The 18,459-nt window shown below is 46.4% G+C and overlaps 2 protein-coding genes across 2 annotated transcripts in view; one reads left to right on the top strand and one right to left on the bottom strand.

The window, feature by feature from the left end:
- The window catches only part of DLEC1 (DLEC1 cilia and flagella associated protein), a 42,391-nt gene extending 38,005 nt beyond the window's left edge, over window positions 1–4,386 (top strand). Inside the window, exons 36-38 of the mRNA XM_076332002.1 lie at window positions 1,159–1,312; window positions 1,891–2,011; window positions 4,260–4,386. Coding sequence (XP_076188117.1) covers window positions 1,159–1,312; window positions 1,891–2,011; window positions 4,260–4,383 — 399 coding nt within the window. The 3' untranslated portion in view covers window positions 4,384–4,386. The remainder of the gene's footprint in view (window positions 1–1,158; window positions 1,313–1,890; window positions 2,012–4,259) is intronic.
- Window positions 4,387–5,453: 1,067 nt separating this feature from the next.
- Window positions 5,454–17,671, bottom strand: ACAA1 (acetyl-CoA acyltransferase 1). Its single transcript, XM_076332003.1, has 12 exons — window positions 17,440–17,671; window positions 16,277–16,370; window positions 15,931–15,988; window positions 15,023–15,102; window positions 14,521–14,563; window positions 12,231–12,329; window positions 11,731–11,811; window positions 9,632–9,822; window positions 9,353–9,532; window positions 8,488–8,543; window positions 7,550–7,695; window positions 5,454–6,609 (listed from the first exon to the last, which is right to left on the bottom strand). The coding sequence occupies exons 1-12, from the start codon at window positions 17,662–17,664 to the stop codon at window positions 6,534–6,536; spliced, it is 1,329 nt and encodes a 442-aa protein (XP_076188118.1). The 5' UTR covers window positions 17,665–17,671; the 3' UTR covers window positions 5,454–6,533.
- Window positions 17,672–18,459: the final 788 nt, after the last annotated feature.

Below are 18,459 nucleotides of genomic sequence, written 5' to 3'. Positions count from 1 at the left end.
GGTCACAGCCCACACACATTTAAAGACCGATCTCTTCCAGATGGAAAGTTATAGACCCCTCCCAAGTCTTCAGCAGTTCCAGTACACTGCAGGCGGTTTTTTATTTTTTCATACCAGGTATTTCTGAGGACTGATCTGTGTAAGACCCGAGCACCATATCTAAGATAGGGTCAATAACAATCCTGGGCAATCTGCACAAATTTAATGACTCACAGCGGGCCATATACAGTCCCAAGGGACGACGAGATGTCTGCATCTCCACAGAAAACCCTAAGAGCAAATGAGAATGTTCACTCCGTGTTACTCAGAATCATAGAATCATAGAATCATTAAGGTTGGAAAGGACCTCTAAGATCATCGAGTCCAACCGTCGACCCAACACCACCATGCCCACTAAACCATGTCCCTAAGTGCCTCATCTACTCGTCTTTTAAATACCTCCAGGGATGGGGACTCAACCACTTCCCTGGGCAGCCTGGTCCAATGTTTCACCACTCTTTCAGTAAAGACATTTTTCCTCACGTCCAATCTAAACCTCCCCTGGCACAACTTGAGGCCATTTCCTCTAGTCCTGTCGCTTGTTACTTGGGAGAAGAGACCGACCCCCACCTCGCTACAACCTCCTTTCAGGGAGTTGTAGAGAGCGATGAGGTCTCCCCTCAGCCTCCTTTTCTCCAGGCCAAACAACCCCAGTTCCCTCAGCCGCTCCTCAGAAGACTTGTTCTCCAGACCCCTCACCAGCCTCGTTGCCCTTCTCTGGACACGCTCCAGCACCTCCACGTCCTTCTTGTAGTGAGGGGCCCAAAACTGAACACAGTGTTCGAGGTGCGGCCTCACCAGTGCCGAGTACAGGGGCACGATCACTTCCCTCCTCCTGCTGGCCACACTATTGCTGATACAGGCCAGGATGCCATTGGCCTTCTTCATTAAGACCACAGTGTCTGGTTTGAAAACCTATCCCAAAACAGAAAAACAAGCAACCACTTAATTCACTCAAAGCTGTAGAATGGGGAATTGACTCTATTACAAAAGAACACAGAACAACTACTCTTGATTCAGTGCTTGGGGTTAAGAATGATCCGGCTGTAGCAGGTATTATTAAAGCTCTACAAAAATAAGGTGGGTGTTTGTCTCCTTTGCCTTTCCTCTGTTTTGCAGCTGGTCCCAGTGACTGCATACCTCACTGTTCCAGTTCTGGAGCTCTCCTGCGACACGGTTGATTTCCAGACCTGCTTTGTTGCACAGACCAAGACTGAACATGTCTTCCTGTGTAACAGGAGTGGCTGTAGAAGTTACTGGACTGCTTTGCTGGGTATTCTGGTTTTGCAAGTGGATTTCCTTGTTACACGGTTTCACTATTAAGTGTTTTTATTTAGTAAGACTGCATGCACAATAGATGATGTTGGCTGCACAACATCAGGTCTGCTTCTGTTCTCACTTACGTGTGCTTTTTCCTTTTTTTTCTTTTTGACATCGGTGCATCTCCACTGATTTCAGCAGTTACTCCAGATTTAACCAAAAGATTGAATCACAACCCTCACAAGTAGTGGACACGCTTTGCTCATTTATAATACAATCCCAAGAGGCAACGAGAAGCAGTAGCTCCTCGTGAGTTCGCTTTGAGCTTGTGCCTAATGATGTTAACAACAGATAGGCTTCAAAGGAAATACGATCAGGGCCTTATTATTTTGATGGAGGCCATTGATCACTCCCCTTGATTAGAGGATGAAAACAGAAACTGGCCACGTGCATAGAAAGCCTCTGACAGTGCAAGACATGATTTATTAGCTGGCTAGCAAGGAGGCGCATCGTTTTGAGTGCTACATGCTATACAAACTTATACAAAGGGTCTTGCATTGCTTTGTTTGATATTTGCTCCCTTCACTGCAGATGAACAGGAAAGGCATAACGACCTGGAAGTATTTTCCGTCTCCCCTACTAATGGCATTTTGGAGGCACGTGAAGGGGACCCACCCACCAAAGAGATTTTGCAGATCAGCTTTACTGCCAGGTACAGTTAACAGGACTGAAAAGTTATTCCCTGTCGAGCCCAGACTTATGGTGTGAGTAGTCACTGGAAGCAGAGAGCAATTCTGCTCTGTTCTTGTGTTATCAGGCTGCTCATTTTGCTTCTAACACTTGCCAATCCTGGGCTTCCAGCTGGTACTTCTTCCATATAACCATGTTCCCTACACCGCTCCCAGAGATGGGATTTTTTTTGGAATCGGCACCCAGAATTTCAGACTTTAAATTTACCCACTCGAAATCGTGCTGTTCCAACAGTTGGCGTGACACACTGACTACGTACCACTGGATAAAATCCCTTTCTTTAGAGCAATGTCTTCAACAGAGGGCAAATCTCAGGCCTGTAATTCAGTGCAGAGGCTGATACAACAGTTGAGGCCTTTACGCACCCAGCACTTTATTAGGACAGAGGCAGAAATGTGTCTGGAGATCTCGGAATTCCAGTAAAGCAGCTGTTTGTCGTGCAGGAAAGCGCAATGTCTTTTGCAGTCAGTCTCAGGGATCCTTTACTATTGTCTACGTGGCTTCTCTCTAAAAGTAACTTTTTGAAGTCCTTTACTTCCCTACATGCATTCAGAGTACCTCCTGATGAAGCAAATAGAGCAAAATGTTGGTTTAATGCAGTGATACAATTTGTTTTACCCTGGCTTAGCCTGGTTCAATGTTTAGCGTAACAGTTATGCTGATGTTTGATGAGAAAGAAAGAAAAAAAAAAAATCAATGTATTTTTGTTGCCTCTAGTCCAAAGGTTTTCTACACAACAAAGATAAAGTGAGCTGCAGGCAAATGACAGCAAAGAACAGAAGACAGCAGATGAAAATTACTTTCTTTGTCCTATAAACATCTAATACTGTTCTAATTATGTTTACGGACATCTTATCATCTTTGTCAAGGCTAGGAATTAGTTGTGAATGGCAGAGGTAGTGACCCAAAGCCTTTAATTTCTTTGCTCTAATTAGAAAGATACAACGCCTGTAAGAAAATTCAGCTTCCGTTACAAATTATTTTCTCGGAAGTTATCACACGGTGGCAGAAAGTTTAAGTAAGAGAAGTCTATCCCAGTGATTTCAGTGAACTCTGAACACTGCTGACAGGGAACTTTCAAGAAGCAAACTATAGGTGACATGAGTTATTGTCGCAACTTCGATCTCCCTGGAACACGCTGCGAGATCTCCGTCACCGGAGCTACTGAAATCTCAGTGGGATGAAGCCTTGAGCAGCTGCTCTAAGCTGTCCCTGCTCTGAGCAGCGTGGTGGACCAGAGACCTCCCCAGGCTCCCGCCTGCCTAAATTTTTCTGGAGTGCTTCTGAATATGCCTGAAGCGCTTTGTTTTGTCTGACAACAGGTACGCTCATCAGCATGCCCGAACGTACCAGAAAGCAAAGATGTTGCTGTATAGCAGCCAGCTCCTCTGTTCAGCTCCAGACAAAGAACTCCCAAGACAGCAGAGCTCAGGACCAGCACGGCGTTAGCAAATAATTATATGCAAGGTGTGAGGTGATTTTAATAATTCACCTCCCTAAATCAGTGGTCTTCCTGCAGGGGAATTTTTTATGAGAAGGAAAAAATAAAAGTTGTCTGGCAGAACAGGCTCCTGCCTCAGGCCTTTACAGCAGCCGTCTCTTAGACGCAGAGAAGTCCTTCAGATGAACAGTCTCAGGAGCATTGGGTAGCCTTAGCCTTAGGCGAATTATGCTGTAAGATTTCCACTTAGTGCAAAACTACACTTGCTGTAAGCTTTTTGATGTCCATTTACAACCTGGACTCCACTGACTGCCCCTTGTCTTAGGGGAGCTGACAGAAACTTTTCCATTGCAAACTCTCTGTCACAGGGATGTTTTCACATCAAGGCAGTGCAGGCATTTGCTCCCAAACGCTAGCCCCCAGCAGAGCTTCATTTTATTTATTTAACTAAAATAGAATTTCACAAGTAGGAAGATACTCAAGTTCTTCTTTCAAACGTGAAGTTAATAATCCAGTGTCTTTACTTCAGGTACAGACAGGACCATTCTTTTCAAACACCCCATTCGTAGCTGTGGGACATGACGCTCTGAAGTGACATTACCACCCGCAGACTCGACACTGATGCTAGAGACCAGTGCTTGTGACTAGGAGCAGTTTATGCCTTAGGGCACCACCCTCCCCTTTTTCCTCCACAAAGTAACTAATCTCATCCTTAAACACAGAATTGTGTCTAGCTGTAACTGAACTGTCTTTTTGCTCTGCATTTTAGGAGCGACATTGAATATGAAACTATTGTGACCATTACTGGAATGCTGGGAGAGAAGCCTTGCAAGCTACAGATCAGGGGACGAGGAACATATGATGGGAAGTATGAAGACCTGCGTTTAATTTAAGCAAGACAACATGGGACATGTCAAGGTAATGGGTTGGATGCAGATGTGCCATCAGTCGAGCCTGTATTTTCATCTACTTCAGCTGTTTTAATATGGACTGGAATTTTAGCAGAACGAAATTTTAAGTTATGAGGAAGGAAAAAAAGCTCATGGTACTTTAAAGAAGAGAGTCATAATCTCATTCTGTGCTATTACTTTTATTGCTGTGATAAGTTTACCATTACCCGCAGAACCAGGCTCTGCAAAATAATCTGTTTTAAATTGCAAAGCAGCTATGGTAACAGTTAGGCCAAACCCCTTTGCATATCACCGTATGCCTCAAATCACAATTAAAGACTGTTCGTGCCTTAAAAAAACAGCTTTTGTTTTGCCCTGTTTACTTGTTTGACGTTAAAAGGGACATTGACACATAATAAAAGCAAGAATTAGGGAACAGGCCAGCATTCCCCTGGCTGTTTTCTCGGTGCCTTACGTGAAAAGGGGAAGAGCCAACTTTCCCTGGACTCCTTGGAAAATGACCAACCTGCATGTTTCATCGTGCTTGGGTATTGAGCATATCCCCTTCAGCTACAGAGGGAGGAACCCTTCTTCCTTTTAATTCTTTCCCCCCACATGGTTCCCATTTACTCACACTTCTCTTTAAATGTTTTTAGTATTACTTTAGCTAAAGGTCACTGAAATTCCCACTTCTGAGCCTGTTAAGTTTTCCACTCCCATCATATAAAAGGTTTTTGTTAAAGGCAGCAAGTGGGGGGAGGAGGGAGCTGCAATCCACACTGGAGGAGAACAAAAGATGCACAATAGCTGCCTCCTGCCTGGTTTAAAACAGACTTGTACTAGCAAGGAGAATTCATTTTATACACAGCAAACCTCAGTGTGCAAAAAGGACCCTTGAAGATGCTAATGTCTCTCTGCCGCCTCTAAATAATTTAATCTTTTTTGCTCTACAATTCAGCATGCGTGATTGCTGGGTGCGTGAGCCAGGCTACAGCACAGGAATGTGAGAACATCAAACAGCTCTAGCTAATTGTGACCTTCAACTAACAATCACCACAAAAAGAACACAAATATATTGCAAGAACCCAACTGTATTATTAAGTGCAAAAACAAGGGCCAGGACAAAGAACTTCAGTCTGCATTACGAATTTAAACATTTCTAACATGTCAAAGGCAATGAGTACATTTCTTTTTCAAGCCATTAGCTCTGAGTTTCAGTGATCTTTCTGCTCATAAGAGGAAGAACAGAAAAGGGAGAACTTTACAAGATGAAACATGTATTTTGCTGACGTTCATGCAGTGCTTGCAGGAAGAGTAATGCTGAAATCTGTTTTGTGTCAGGTAAGTAAATATTATTAAGCATAAGCTTGTCCTCTAAGTTAGAGTCACACAAGCTGATAATTAGAAATGTGCTGTAAAAGATGGAATGGCCACCTTCAAATTCCTGGCTTCTAGCAAATCATCAAAACCTTTCTATTCAGGCACCTCAACAGTTTGTTTGCTCCTGTGTAAATTACATTCTAGTCCTCCCACTTGCCCCCACTGGAGGCTTCGGAGCAGCTTGGTTAAACGTGGAGAGCCAAAGCACATCCTCCAGCACAGGGACAATTTAAGGCATAGCCAACTTACGACTGGGATAGGACAGACGGAGTTGTAAGGGAAGTGACGTTAAGCCTTTGCACCGCTTTCAAAACAAGCTGTTCTAGACTTCTTGCAAGATGGTGAAATCTTTTAAGAAAACCCTGGAAAAGCCTTTTCATGTGCACCAGTTGTTTTCATTTTGAGCAACCGTTTTAGACAATTTGTCATACAAAAATACTGTACCATGAACGACTTCTCTCTGATAATATTCACAGAATACAGGGATCAATTAGATTAGAAATATTAATTCATAATCACCACACAAGGGCCTGTAGTTGAACTTCAGCTGAACTGAATTTCTCTTCTCGTGTCAGGATGCCATTTGCCAGTTTTGCATTTTCCCACCTCCTTAGTAGATCTGTATGATTTATTCTACTTCGCAATTTGTGCCTAGAATTTGTAGATCTAGTAACGAATCCCTGAATCCACTTGATTTCACAGTGCAAATCATTTGCTATTACTAGAGAAGGCAGAGAATTAGCTGTTGTGTTGTTTCATCAGTATGCTGGAGTTTAGTTCCCTGGGTACTCAAATACCGCTGCAGCGCCCATGCCAGTTCCAATGCACATTGATACAACACCGTATGCTCTGAAACGAAGGAACACATGGAATTAAGACAGATCGGGTTTAGATCACCTGGGGAAAAAAAGAATACTATAAATTTGAGCTACCCACTGCTCTCCTGTGTCACCAAGAGATTCTAACTCTGGTCCTGATGCCCTGGAGTTCTTGCAGGGTGGGGTTTGCAGAGCACGTGGACACACGTCATTTCTCTGCCTGCTTTCTGGACAGGAGCAGCACGCCAGAAGCAAGCTCCTTAGTCACCTGCCTCAGACACACTAGCAGTGAGGTCGAGCTAGGAGAACTGCTTTGATTCAGACGGGCTGAGGAAGAAACTCTTCCTTTCCTGCCTCCTACCACTGCCCTTCACCTGGCTTTGCTACGTAAAAGTTCAAGGTAAATTTGGATAGTCGGATGGTGTGCAGTAGGATCTGTGGAAAAACAAAGTGGAAAGCCTGACTTCAGAGCAAGTTCTTCCACTTCAGTTTTAGGTGGTTTATTATTACTGTCTGATTTGCTTGGCATCGAACAGCTCACCATCACCGTTACCCTCCCCTCTAGGCCAGAGCACAGCTCATCCTAAGGTGCAGTCCAGTGACTGCTCTGCGCCAGCCCCAAGGGAGCAGTGACAGAGCCAGCCAGCAGCAGCTACCGGGTTTCTTTCACACGTCAGGAGGAGCCCGAGTCCTGGGACCAAACTGTCACAAAACCCGCTGACTCGCTGCTCTAACTCTGCATGGTAGAGATGTCTACTCCAGGGCCCTGCACTACCACGGACCAGGAGAGACTCTGCATTCATGTGCAGCAAGACATTACACAGCCCTCCCTAAAGAGAGCCATCGGGAATTCACGTTCAAAGCTATCGAAGGGATGGAAAAAGCTTAACCCAAACCGATGGTTACTTCTGAGCCTAAGTTACTGTCATACATTTAAGGCATTAAGGCTAATACTGTTCCTCAGTGCTCACCTTTTCCCTCTGCGCTTCAATTCATTGAGCAAAGTGACAACTTGACGAGCACCAGTACAGCCCAGCGGGTGCCCCAGTGCTATCGCTCCTCCCAGGGGGTTGACCTTCTCCATGGGAATGCCCAGCTTTTCAACACAGTACACAGCCTAGAAAGACAGAGGGAATGTTTTCACGGAGATGCTCTCGCCTCCGTTAGTTCTCAGCTCTCCTGGAATAGAGAGCTAAGAGGACTGCGGAGAAGACTGGTGATCTTGTCCATATGTAAAGAGGGACAGCAAACCATCCTCGGTAGCTCTAGGGGCTTCAAAAGATTTGCGCTTAAAATGAATTTAGCTCAAACTATGTTTGTTATTACACAAACTCCACATCATTGTGTCAGCTGCTGCTGTTGTATTGAACAGTTAGTACTTAGAGGCCTGACTCCAGCTAGACCATCTTTCCCAGTGGGAAGGAGTGGAACTACGTTACAAATCCAAAGCACACAGGTGAGCTAAGCCTACCAAACTCCATCTCAAACTGAGCCCAGGTACTTTCTGACAGGCATGTCACAGATTTGTGGAAGACGCAGTAGTGAAGTTTCTACCTTTCATTAAGGACCGCCAAATCGGTGAATGCAACACATTCACACTGACACCACCCGATAACAAATGACAGCCCTTGTGAAACAGAAATTTTGCAAGTTGGGATGAGGATACAATAGTAACAATTACATTCTTATTCGCTGGACATGTTTTTCTGTTGGTCTTTTTTTTTTTTTTAAATATTAAGCTGTATAAGCTTATTTTTATTTGAAGGAAAGGGAAAACAGTCTGTACGTGTTATTAACATTTGGCTGAAGATGTCCTAAGTGGAGCAAGTTCAAATCTTTATTTTGAGACCAAGCTGAAATACACTCAGCTACCAAGCAATGTAGCAACTCAAACGTGACGATCACTCACCTGGCTTGCAAAGGCTTCATTAATTTCATATATATCAATGTCATTCAGAGTCAGACCTATGGTTCAGAAAAGTCAGGATTTAAAAGGAGATCTTTTTGCCTTATGACTATATCAAAGAGAATAATTCACTCACAGCTCCCCTTTATGAATTCTAGTTCTACTCCACTAATGACAAAGAGAGAGAGACCTTAGCTCCATGTGGGGTATCTACACTTGTACGCATGTTTATGGACAACAATGTCTAAAGGCTGCAAAACATCACAGTTTATGGTATCGTGACACTGAGCTGGCCAAGCTTCCTTAGATTAGATGTGATTCCTTTGCAGAGGGATTAAAGATTGAAGGGTATTTCGAGATTGAAAGATAAAACTACAGGTGAGCATGTGACCATAGCAATGGCAGGTGGACACAACAATAATTGTCAGCTATAAAAGCTATTTAACCTGATGAGTATGGTAAGAACCCTGAGGAAAGCCTGTTCCACTGCTCAGATGCCAAAATTTTAAGGAAAAAAAAAAACCAAAACCAAACACACACCCCCCCCCCCACACACACGCTGGTCACATTAAGGAAAACAGCACTAAATGAACACTGAATCACTTGCCACATGTTAACTGTTTGTTGAGACTGTGCAGGGATCTAATCCTGAGCTTCTCAAAGGTGAGTGCGTGACAATTTATACATGAGTACAAGTGAACGGTATTACAATAATCCCAGCTGGGATCTCTTTTAAGGTTTTAAATTCAAGTTCACTGTTCCTATGGCTGATAGCCGCACAGGCTAGAATAATATAATCTTAAATTTCAGTCCACAGAGTCTGATTTGCCTTGTGCCAAACACTGTATGAGTGACAAGTGGTTCTTACCCGCCTTCTCCACAGCTACAGGGATTGCGTAGGCTGGTCCTATGCCCATAACATCGGGTGGGACTCCGACCACAGCAAAGGACCTGAGCACCCCCAGGACTGGGAGTCCCAGTTGCGCTGCTTTTGAGCGTTTTGCCAGGAGAACAGCAGCCGCTCCATCACTGACCTGGCTGGCATTACCTGTTGGAAGAGATCTATTAACACCTTTTTTGCCTGAGCACATTCTATTACAAGGCAAGTAAACCACAGGAACAAGACAAATTTAACAACAGAGCTGACCTGCTGTAGTGCTACCATCCTCTTTGAAGGCAGGCTTCAGCTTTGCCAAGCCTTCCAGGGTTGTGGAGGGCCTAATCCCTTCGTCTTGGTGCACGGTGATTGTTTTTTGGTTGCCCTGATTATCTAGAACAGTGGTCTTCACTGGAACAATCTCAGTTTTAAACAGTCCCATCTGCTGAGCTTTTGCTGCTCTGTTAAAGAAGAGTACGAAAGGTTAAAATGTTCTGGAGGTGAATTGCAAGAGAACTAATGACAAGGAAACCGCTTAGCAAGAGAATGAACTAAGGTATGACTTGGTACACAGGTACATCATCGCTGAGTAGCGGACAAGAAGACAGGCGAATACTTATTTCCATTCACAGGATGACAAACTTCTCACCTCTTTGTCACGGGAAATTTATCACTAACATTATGGGCATTCTCCCCAAAACCTGGGTCACAGGTTCACACACTTCTGAGCAAGATCCCTGTTCCGTTCCCACCAACGTCTTTGTGACTGACTGACTACCACCGGCCCACAGCATGAACCTGTGCTTGTCCAGTGGTACAGTCACATCACAACTGTAAGAAAGTAACTGAATCCTGATGTTTAAACATCAATTCTTATTTCTGAGTTTAAACAGGGCAAGCGGGCTAAGCCTCTGCATAATGCTAGTAATTTCTGGCAAGTTAAGGAATGGCTAAAGTTTCACTCATTCCTGGTTTTGTCCTACTAAAGACGAGTTGAGCTTTAGACCACAGACTTCAGGTATAATCTTCCGGCATTTAAACGTAACCTTTCAACCCAAGATGATCACAATTCATGTTGCATAGTTCAGTGTGACTACGTAGAAGGGTATCACTTAATTTAGCAGTAAAGGTGCAGCAAAGATAGGGTCTGGTCCCTGAGACAGCAGCATTAGCAGTAGGGAACAACTGACATGACCGGACTGACATAAGTAGGCAGAATGCAATTAGCTACATTAGAATTAGCTCAGGTCACACAGTTTTAATCTTTCATATGAACAAGGTATTTAAAAGCCTCCACAGTAGAGCTGATATAGAAGATTTACCTTCCAGCAGCAGAGCACCCTTTACAGGGAATACAAACTGGATGACTGAAAGCTTGTTTTACTCCCTCATCACTTTATACTTTTACTAATAAAATGAAAATATTTAAATACTTCCAGGTAAGCGAGAGTTAGGGCGAAGTGCTGAAGGACAGATCAGTAACTCCGCAGACATCCTGAGACCGAGGCCAGAAAATCACCCCTTTCCTCATGCGAGAGGCGAGGATCGCGTTCACATACCCTTTTGCGTTATCAGTTCAATGTCAGTGAGAAAGGCTGGCATGCCAAGTTCCCTAGAAGCCGGGCCAGAATTTAAAGGTTAACTGGCCTGTGCAGTGGCTTCCTGTATTAGATAAATAATTGGACCGGGGCGATGCTTAAACAGAGCTCTGAAATTTAGTTTAACTCTTTGACAGCAGCAACTTTAACGTTATCGCCTGCCACTGGACTGCCAGTACAGCCCCATGGATTCCAGGGGTCAGTTTACTTTGGCAGTGATTTAACCTAAGAGGAAGGTTATTAGAGGTAGGACTGGACTCACTTGGAGCCAAACACCTGCAGCAAAGACAAGCCACTCTTCTCATAAGCTCGGCAGTTCTCTAGAAACAGCTACATTTTAAATATTCCCTCTTGGGAAAGGTTCCTTCTGCTGCCACTCCCACGTCCAGTTTCAAACGATAGTGAGCCAAAGCCACTATGAAAATATTGACCCACACATTCGTTTCAGAAACCTCATGGAGGTTGCATCCTTTGGATGCTGATAAACACAGGGGCACTCACTGCTCAAGGCTCGCGTGCCCGGTGATATGTGCGCAAGATCGGTCACACAATCCCCACTACAGCTCTGGACTCGGGTTTCCTTATCACACAACCCATGACATGCACTGGTCTTCGCTCTGACCATCTCAAGCTTCTTTACTCACTATTAAGGTTTCGAAGGCAACACAAAGGCTGCACTTAACCACTCTTGGGAAGTAGCAATGCGTTTTCTACCTCTATTTATTCCTTAACTAAAAGGTTTAAAAAAAAAAAAAAAAAAAAGTCATTTACTTTTGTTGGGAAGCCAAGGCAAAGGCATCTTGCTGCTTTCGGGAAACTCCAAACTTCTCTGCCACGTTTTCTGAGGTTATTCTGGGGAAAACAACATCACAGAATTAATCCAACAACTCATCTAATGGAGCTGCAGTTGGCTTCCACTAAGACAACACAAGGTACAAGCACTGGCTTTAGTCTCAAAGCTAACTGCTGCCTTCTCAACCTAGAACTGCTTGGCAGAAACAAATCCTGAATCAAATCTAGGACCAAAACAAGGCTCAAATCCACTTTCATTGCTCATTAAGCCATTGGGCTTAAGACAAAAGACAAGGAAATCTTTCATCAGAGTCGTTGATCTTCCCCCTCATTTCACATAATTAACCTTCTACCACAGCCAAGGAGGATGCCGTCACATACAGATCCAAGCTCACTGGATTCAGATTGATTTCAGTCCAGTCACTGAGGAGACAGACCATCTAGAAAACCCTTAAACTTTGGGAAGAGGAAACACTTACCCCATAGGAATAAGGCAATCTCGAGCTTTGCTGTTTTCCATCATACTGGAACTGATATCACCAGGGTTATTTGCATTTCTGAGGGACATCGTTTCCACGCTAAACAAGAAAAATTTGGATTTGCTACCAGTGCTTTCATACTATATTTGTGGTAATTGCTCAGTTAAGACTGATCAAAACTCAGCATCTTGACAACATGCTTTCCTATCACCCTACAGAAACGCAGCTAATAATTAAGAACCGGCTGAGGCAGAAGCTCTTCAATCATCAATGTAAGAATCACCATGAAATGGAAACAGATTGCTAGATTAAATTTGTCCTTGTTTCACTAAGAACAGGATACCAATGTCAACAGTTAATTTCTTTTGTTTCCACAGCTAGGAAAGAATCGCTAATGATTCTGGCACTTTTGTCCTCAAACATAACGAGAAACCTAAGGTCCTAGGACTGGAGTTTGCAGCGAGATCGTCAACAGCCATAAAAATGCCACTTACAGCTTAAGAACTGGTTGGCAGTGTAGTTAAGTATTAAGCAAACCATTATGCCATTTGAATTTCGCAACACAAAGAATTTAAGACATGGACCCCAGAGGCTGCAGTCTTTCACCTAGAAATGAGTTAACTGATTGAAGATATCCAATTTGACTGCATAAATACACAGCCATCACTTAAGACTAGTGAGTTTTTGTAAAGTCAGTCTAGACCACGAAGCCTATGGTGGGAAGCGGGTTTGAATTCTACTCTGCACCACGCAAACACACTCATGAAGAGTAAATAACAAAAAAAACTATTCCTGGAAAATGCGAGACAAGCAGAAAATACAGCTTTTCCCCAAGCAGCTTATAGTAAGCGCTATCAGGAATTTGAACTAACTCTAATACAGGACGCTGCATTACTTGACTTCAACTGCATCTACTCCCTGAAGGAAGGTAGAGAATCAGGTTTTAAGTAAGAGCAAACCACAGCTACTGCGTTTTGTGTTGTCATCCAGTATCTCTCCACCTACAGAGTGGGCGAGTCCACTCAGGGGAAGAGCATGACTTGGGATAAACCCAACTCACAAAAACTATTTGTAACATATGGGTTTTATGTCTTCATGGAGGACCCTGCAGGGGAGAGGCCAGAAATCTTCCCACAGTGAAAGGCGGTGGCTTGCATACCCAAAGGTACAAAGGCTGGATCTCAAACCCTTTCAGTACCTTAAAGCGTATCATTTTGGTGGACGCTGCCAAGCAACTTCTCGAAACAATTGCGTTAAAGCGAACGAGTGAAAAGCATCACGCGTTCAAGCGGAAGCATCCCCCGTGAACACCAAGGGCTCAGCCTGCATCAGGGGAACGTGCCTGTCTTGCCGAGTTGTTTCTTTCGCAGCAGTCTAAGAAGGGTGTGCTCAGCATCAGATCTTGCTCAACCGAGTACATGCAGGTGTTGAGAAGTTGTAAATATAAATATTTTCTTAAGGGCTACCAGATGACTGTGTACAGTAATAATTCAAGAAGGACTTAGAGTTACCAAGGTAAAGAAAGAGAAACCTCGTATTTTAGCCTCAGGATCACTGAATACTTTGTTATTTGTTCTTCTGAAGTAAATGTGTATGTGGTCACTAGTATTTCTCTAAAGCCAACTTAACATTTACACAATCCTCTAAAAAATAAACACTTCTTATGATGTTAGGACAGAAGCAAAGAACAGCATGCCTGTCCACTGCAGAAGAACATCTCCTGTAAGTCTGCAAAACAGTTATTAGCCTAGGTAGGGCATTAATTTCTTTGTCCAAGATAGCTGCTGGTATTCTAAGACACCAGTTAATTGGAGATTAGTTAAAAAGCTAATCACGGCAGGCTCTTTCAGGCTGTCAGAGCTCTGCACACAAGTGGCATCCTCCAGCAGAGCCAGAGGACCCTAATAAAACAGGCTTTTTGCATGCTTGTAAGAGATACTCAGCCTCTTACTGCAACCCCAGCAGGCACGTCACCAAGACCAAAACTTCCAGGGGAATTAAAGGATTTTCAAGCACCCTCTCTCAGACCCTTTTAAGATGGCCCAATCTTCTGCAAAAGCACTCAGCAGCCTCTGGAAATACACAAATTGCATCTACAGCCACCACTTAAATCCAGGTCCTAATTTTAGAGTTTATTCACCCATTTGTCAAACGAGGACAGCATCTATTTCCTTGGGGGAGACAGATCTGGTTGGAAGAGATTTCTAACTCCTCACACAAGAGCTATTGGAGAGGGACTGAGTGCTACTTTCAGGCAGCCTAAGCAAGTGCCATAAAAAGCCATTCTTACCCACAGGCCAAGCCAATGTCATACGATCCATTTCGGATGCCACCTGTAACAGCAGTGCATAAATATTCTTACTGTCATTAGGAGCAAAAGCACTTCCACTCCAGCTGTGGTTTCATGAACACCTGAGGCACCCAGCACAGCCAAAAGGTGCATTCCCGCCACCCTCCCACCTGCCAGAACACGAGCCAGGTCAAGGAGCTGATGGGGCTGAAGACTAACCCATGACCTGATGTGCAACCAGAGAGGACAGGAGGGACCCTTCTAGAAGCTGCCTGACGTGGAAGCGATGGTAGAGCTCATCCTCAGAAAACCAAGCTACTTCTCTAGGGGTAAACTTGGCCACTCAAGGATACAAAGCATTCAACCAACACCACACCGAAAATTCCTAGCAGCAGAAAACATTATCGCTATTTTCACTGCTCAGAGAGATTTGAGGACAGAAGAAATGAGCACTTGGGGTGGGGCAGGCGTTGACTCCGATCCGAGTGCCCATAACACTTACCAGCTATATTGATAATGGCCTGTAGCCCGGAGGAGCACTGCCGGTTCACGCTCGAGCACGGCACCGTCTCTGGAATACCACTAGAAAATAAAGACAGTGTTGGCAAAGACTCAGTGACGAAAACCATGCAACAAACCAAACCACTAAAGAGAGCATTAAGCCACTTGATTAAAATTTAACCCCCGAGACAGATCCCTTTATTCATTTGTTGACCTATTTGGTCCTGCACCAAGAGAAAGCAAAGTTCATACATAATTTCCAAACTTGATTTGCAAGCGGCTCTAAGTGCTGTTCTCCCACAGGTTTGTCTTCAGAAGGTCCTCTGTAAGCAAGGCCCTCTCACGTGCCTAGTTCCTGAGCCCTGACTGGGGCCAGAAATACTGAAAAGCTCTGCAATATTCACAATTTCTGGTAGGCTGTGTCTGCACCCCTCCAAAGTGGTGGTTGTACACTGATTTACAGAAGCAAACATCACTTGGCAATAGACACTGGCCGAAATATTTGGAAGCTGGGATCCAGCTCAATATGAGCCATCAACCGCAACACTGGGAAATGAACAGAAAGACCTGAGACAACTCCATGGTTTCAGGCCCACACAGAGCAGAGAGAAGTGCAGCCTTGCAGTACGGAGAAGCAGCAGGTACAGCTGGGAGCCCACAAAACAAGATCTCCCATTCAGGGGCTCAACACAGGTGGCACGAAGAGATTAATCGGCCTCACCTCTGCCTGCCTGTCCTTTAGCAGCAGGGTTCTCCAAACACTCAACCAAAGTCTAATTTCTAGGCAAAAGGTGATTTGGTGTAACTTCTTAGGAGCGCACCAGCCTCATTGCAACCTCTGACCCAGTGCTGCTCCGTAGCCAAGGCCTGAGAAGGGCAGGAGGAATCTCAGTTTGGTTGAGAGTTTACCTTAGAAACTGTGCAACTCTTGCAATCAAAGCACCAGCTCCAGGCTGCAGCACGTTTCCTGAGTGCAAAGATACGATTCCAGTCAATCGGTTGTACTTCCCTCGCTATTTGCTGCAGGCATCGAAGGGACGTTAACATCTCGGTACCATCCGGCACCCAGATCAGAGCCCCACCACTTGACGGAACAGTCGTGAAGGACGCGCTGATTTCATAAACCTAACGCTACACACTAACCCCTTCCAACCCCGCGATACTGGCACGTATCCCATGGGACACCAGGAGCAGCCTGTCCCAGAGAGCTATCCAGACCAGGAGTTTCAAGTCCGGACGGAGGTTGTTCACTCACCAACGCAGATGTCTCCCAGGACCTCAGGACGAAGATTGACATCTTGAAGGACAGCTGTCATAACAGCAGACAGCAGTTCGTCGGGTGTAGTATCCTAAAAGCACAGGGGATCAGCCCTACTTAACAAACACCAGGAACTGCCCTGTCACCAATCCACCCTCAGACTACTTCAGAGGGCTAGTGCACGATGCTTAGACAGCTCTACTCCACCCCTCAGCTCATGATGGTTGTCATTTTCCCATAAAAGCAGAATTATTCTGCATGGTTTTTACTCTGGGTATCTTTCAAGCATTGTAACACACGCTGCTTTCTTACCTAGCTCGGTTTTAAATGGGCATGCTTTGTAGGGCCTTCAAAGCCAAACGACTGCAGTGAGTTACGTCGCAAGACTTAGCACATGGAGCCTCTAAATTCATTTTGTGAAAGAAACCAGGGTGACCCCTCAGTCGGTGGGAAGCACCGCCAGCGTGACAAGACCTATTTTGAAGGATGACAAGCAACGCGCGTCCTTTGGGACCATCCTGGCACCATGCTCTTGCTTCGGTCGGAGCCCCAGGACTCTGCGCTTGCCACCCAGCGAGGAAAAGGGCTGCTCCAGCAGAAAGGTGTCAGGTCCATGCCAAGCACCGTCGGTACCCAAGCAAGCCGGGCAGCCGAGGGAGACGCTGCTTTTCTAAGCGGTTGCTCTGTTTGACCACAGCAGGTAAAAGCAGCATGGCAGAGACCTACCCCAGGCTTTAAGGGGAGCCGGGAAACTCGTTGGTACCTTGGCCAGCTTTTTTGGGGATGCCAGTGGTCCTGCCCCACTGGGGCCACGCACCCCTCGGCATTAAAACTATCAGAAAATGTTGTTTTTCAGACCATTATAAAGCAGAGCCCCGCTCCTGGGCGATGGGTGGGGGGGGCAGCGAGCAGGCGGGGTGTGTGTGGAGGGGAGGCACGCAGGGGGGTCCCCACCTCCCTGCGGGGGTGCTCAGCACCTGTGGTGGGGCAGTGCCGGGGGGCCTCAGTGACTGGGGGGGCCTCGACCCAGCCCCCTGGGGGGGGGGGTGGGGGTGCTCAGCAGTCGGGGGGAGCGGGAGACCCCAAGCCCCGAGGCGGGGAGGCGGCGGGGAGGCCCCCGGGAGGGGGGGACGGGGGCAGGGCCCCGCCCCGGGCCGTACCTTGAAGCCGCCGCGCTTGGCGCGGCCGATGGCGGTCCTCCGCCCGTGCACCACCACCACATCGTCGGGGCTGGCGGCCCGCGGCGAGGCCCCGGCGCGGCTCCCGCACGGCGCGGCCCGCACCCCGGTCCCGGTCCCGGTCCCCGGCCCCGGGGGGGAAGCGGCGAGGTGCCCCAGCACCAGCTGCACCCGCCGCATGGCTCCGCCGCCCGGCCCCGCCGCCATCTTGTCACCGCCGCCTCCGGGGGCGTGGATGCGGTGGGACGCGCCCCCCCTCCTTTGCATGGCCCCGCCCCCCCGCGGGGACGGCCCCGCCCCCAAGGTTAACCCCGGCTTTAGCGCCGTGCAGGGAGGGGGGCAACGAGACATGAAAATAAACCAGAAAGACCCAACAGAACCGAACCAGATTATAAACAAATAGATATCAAAATAAACAAATAAATTAAAACAAGGGGGGGGAGATAAGGGGGGGGGGAGATAAGGGGGGGGGAGATAAGGGGGGGGGAGATTAAGGGGGGGGGAGATTAAGGGGGGGGGGAGATTAAGGGGGGGGGGAGATAGAAATAGAAATAAAGTAAGAAAAATAAATTTTAAAATAAAAATAAATAAATGAAAAGAAATTAAAATGAAATAAACTTAAACATAAAACCCAGCACATTTGGAGCATTTGAAGGAAGGGGGACGCCAGGACAAAGGGACACGCAGAGCCGTGGGGTCTGAGAACTGCAGAGATTCATTATTTCGAGTAAAACCCACGAACCAGCAGCTCCATCCCTGCCTTGTCACCCCCCCCCCCCCCCCCCGGCCCCGCTGCCGCCTGGGGACGGTCACGCCAGGCAGCCCCTCGCGCCCCCGGCACCGCTCCTCGCCCCCCGCCTGCGCACAGCCACTGCCTACTGGGAACTGTCCTACTGGGAAGGGGCTGTACTGGTGTGCAGATGACCGGCTCCAGCCTCCCCCCCCAGAGAAAATCATTTCTCGATGGATACGTGACGATGCGGCGCGCAGGGAAAGCCACCA

This window comes from Aptenodytes patagonicus, chromosome 2 (assembly GCF_965638725.1).
Source record: "Aptenodytes patagonicus chromosome 2, bAptPat1.pri.cur, whole genome shotgun sequence".
NCBI classification, from domain to species: domain Eukaryota; kingdom Metazoa; phylum Chordata; class Aves; order Sphenisciformes; family Spheniscidae; genus Aptenodytes; species Aptenodytes patagonicus.
Note: the sequence above shows the minus strand (reverse complement) of the source record. Positions and strands in the feature narration are given on the sequence as shown.

Coding starts and splice junctions, on each gene's coding strand:
- ACAA1 (XM_076332003.1), bottom strand. CDS start 17,664: ATGGCGGCGGGGCCGGGCGGCGGAGCCATGCGGCGGGTGCAGCTGGTG. Junction 15,989..16,276: donor CCTGGGAGACATCTGCGTTG/GTGAGTGAACAA, acceptor CTTTGCACTCAG/GAAACGTGCTGCAGCCTGGA. Junction 7,696..8,487: donor ATGAAGCCTTTGCAAGCCAG/GTGAGTGATCGT, acceptor CTGTCTTTCTAG/GCTGTGTACTGTGTTGAAAA.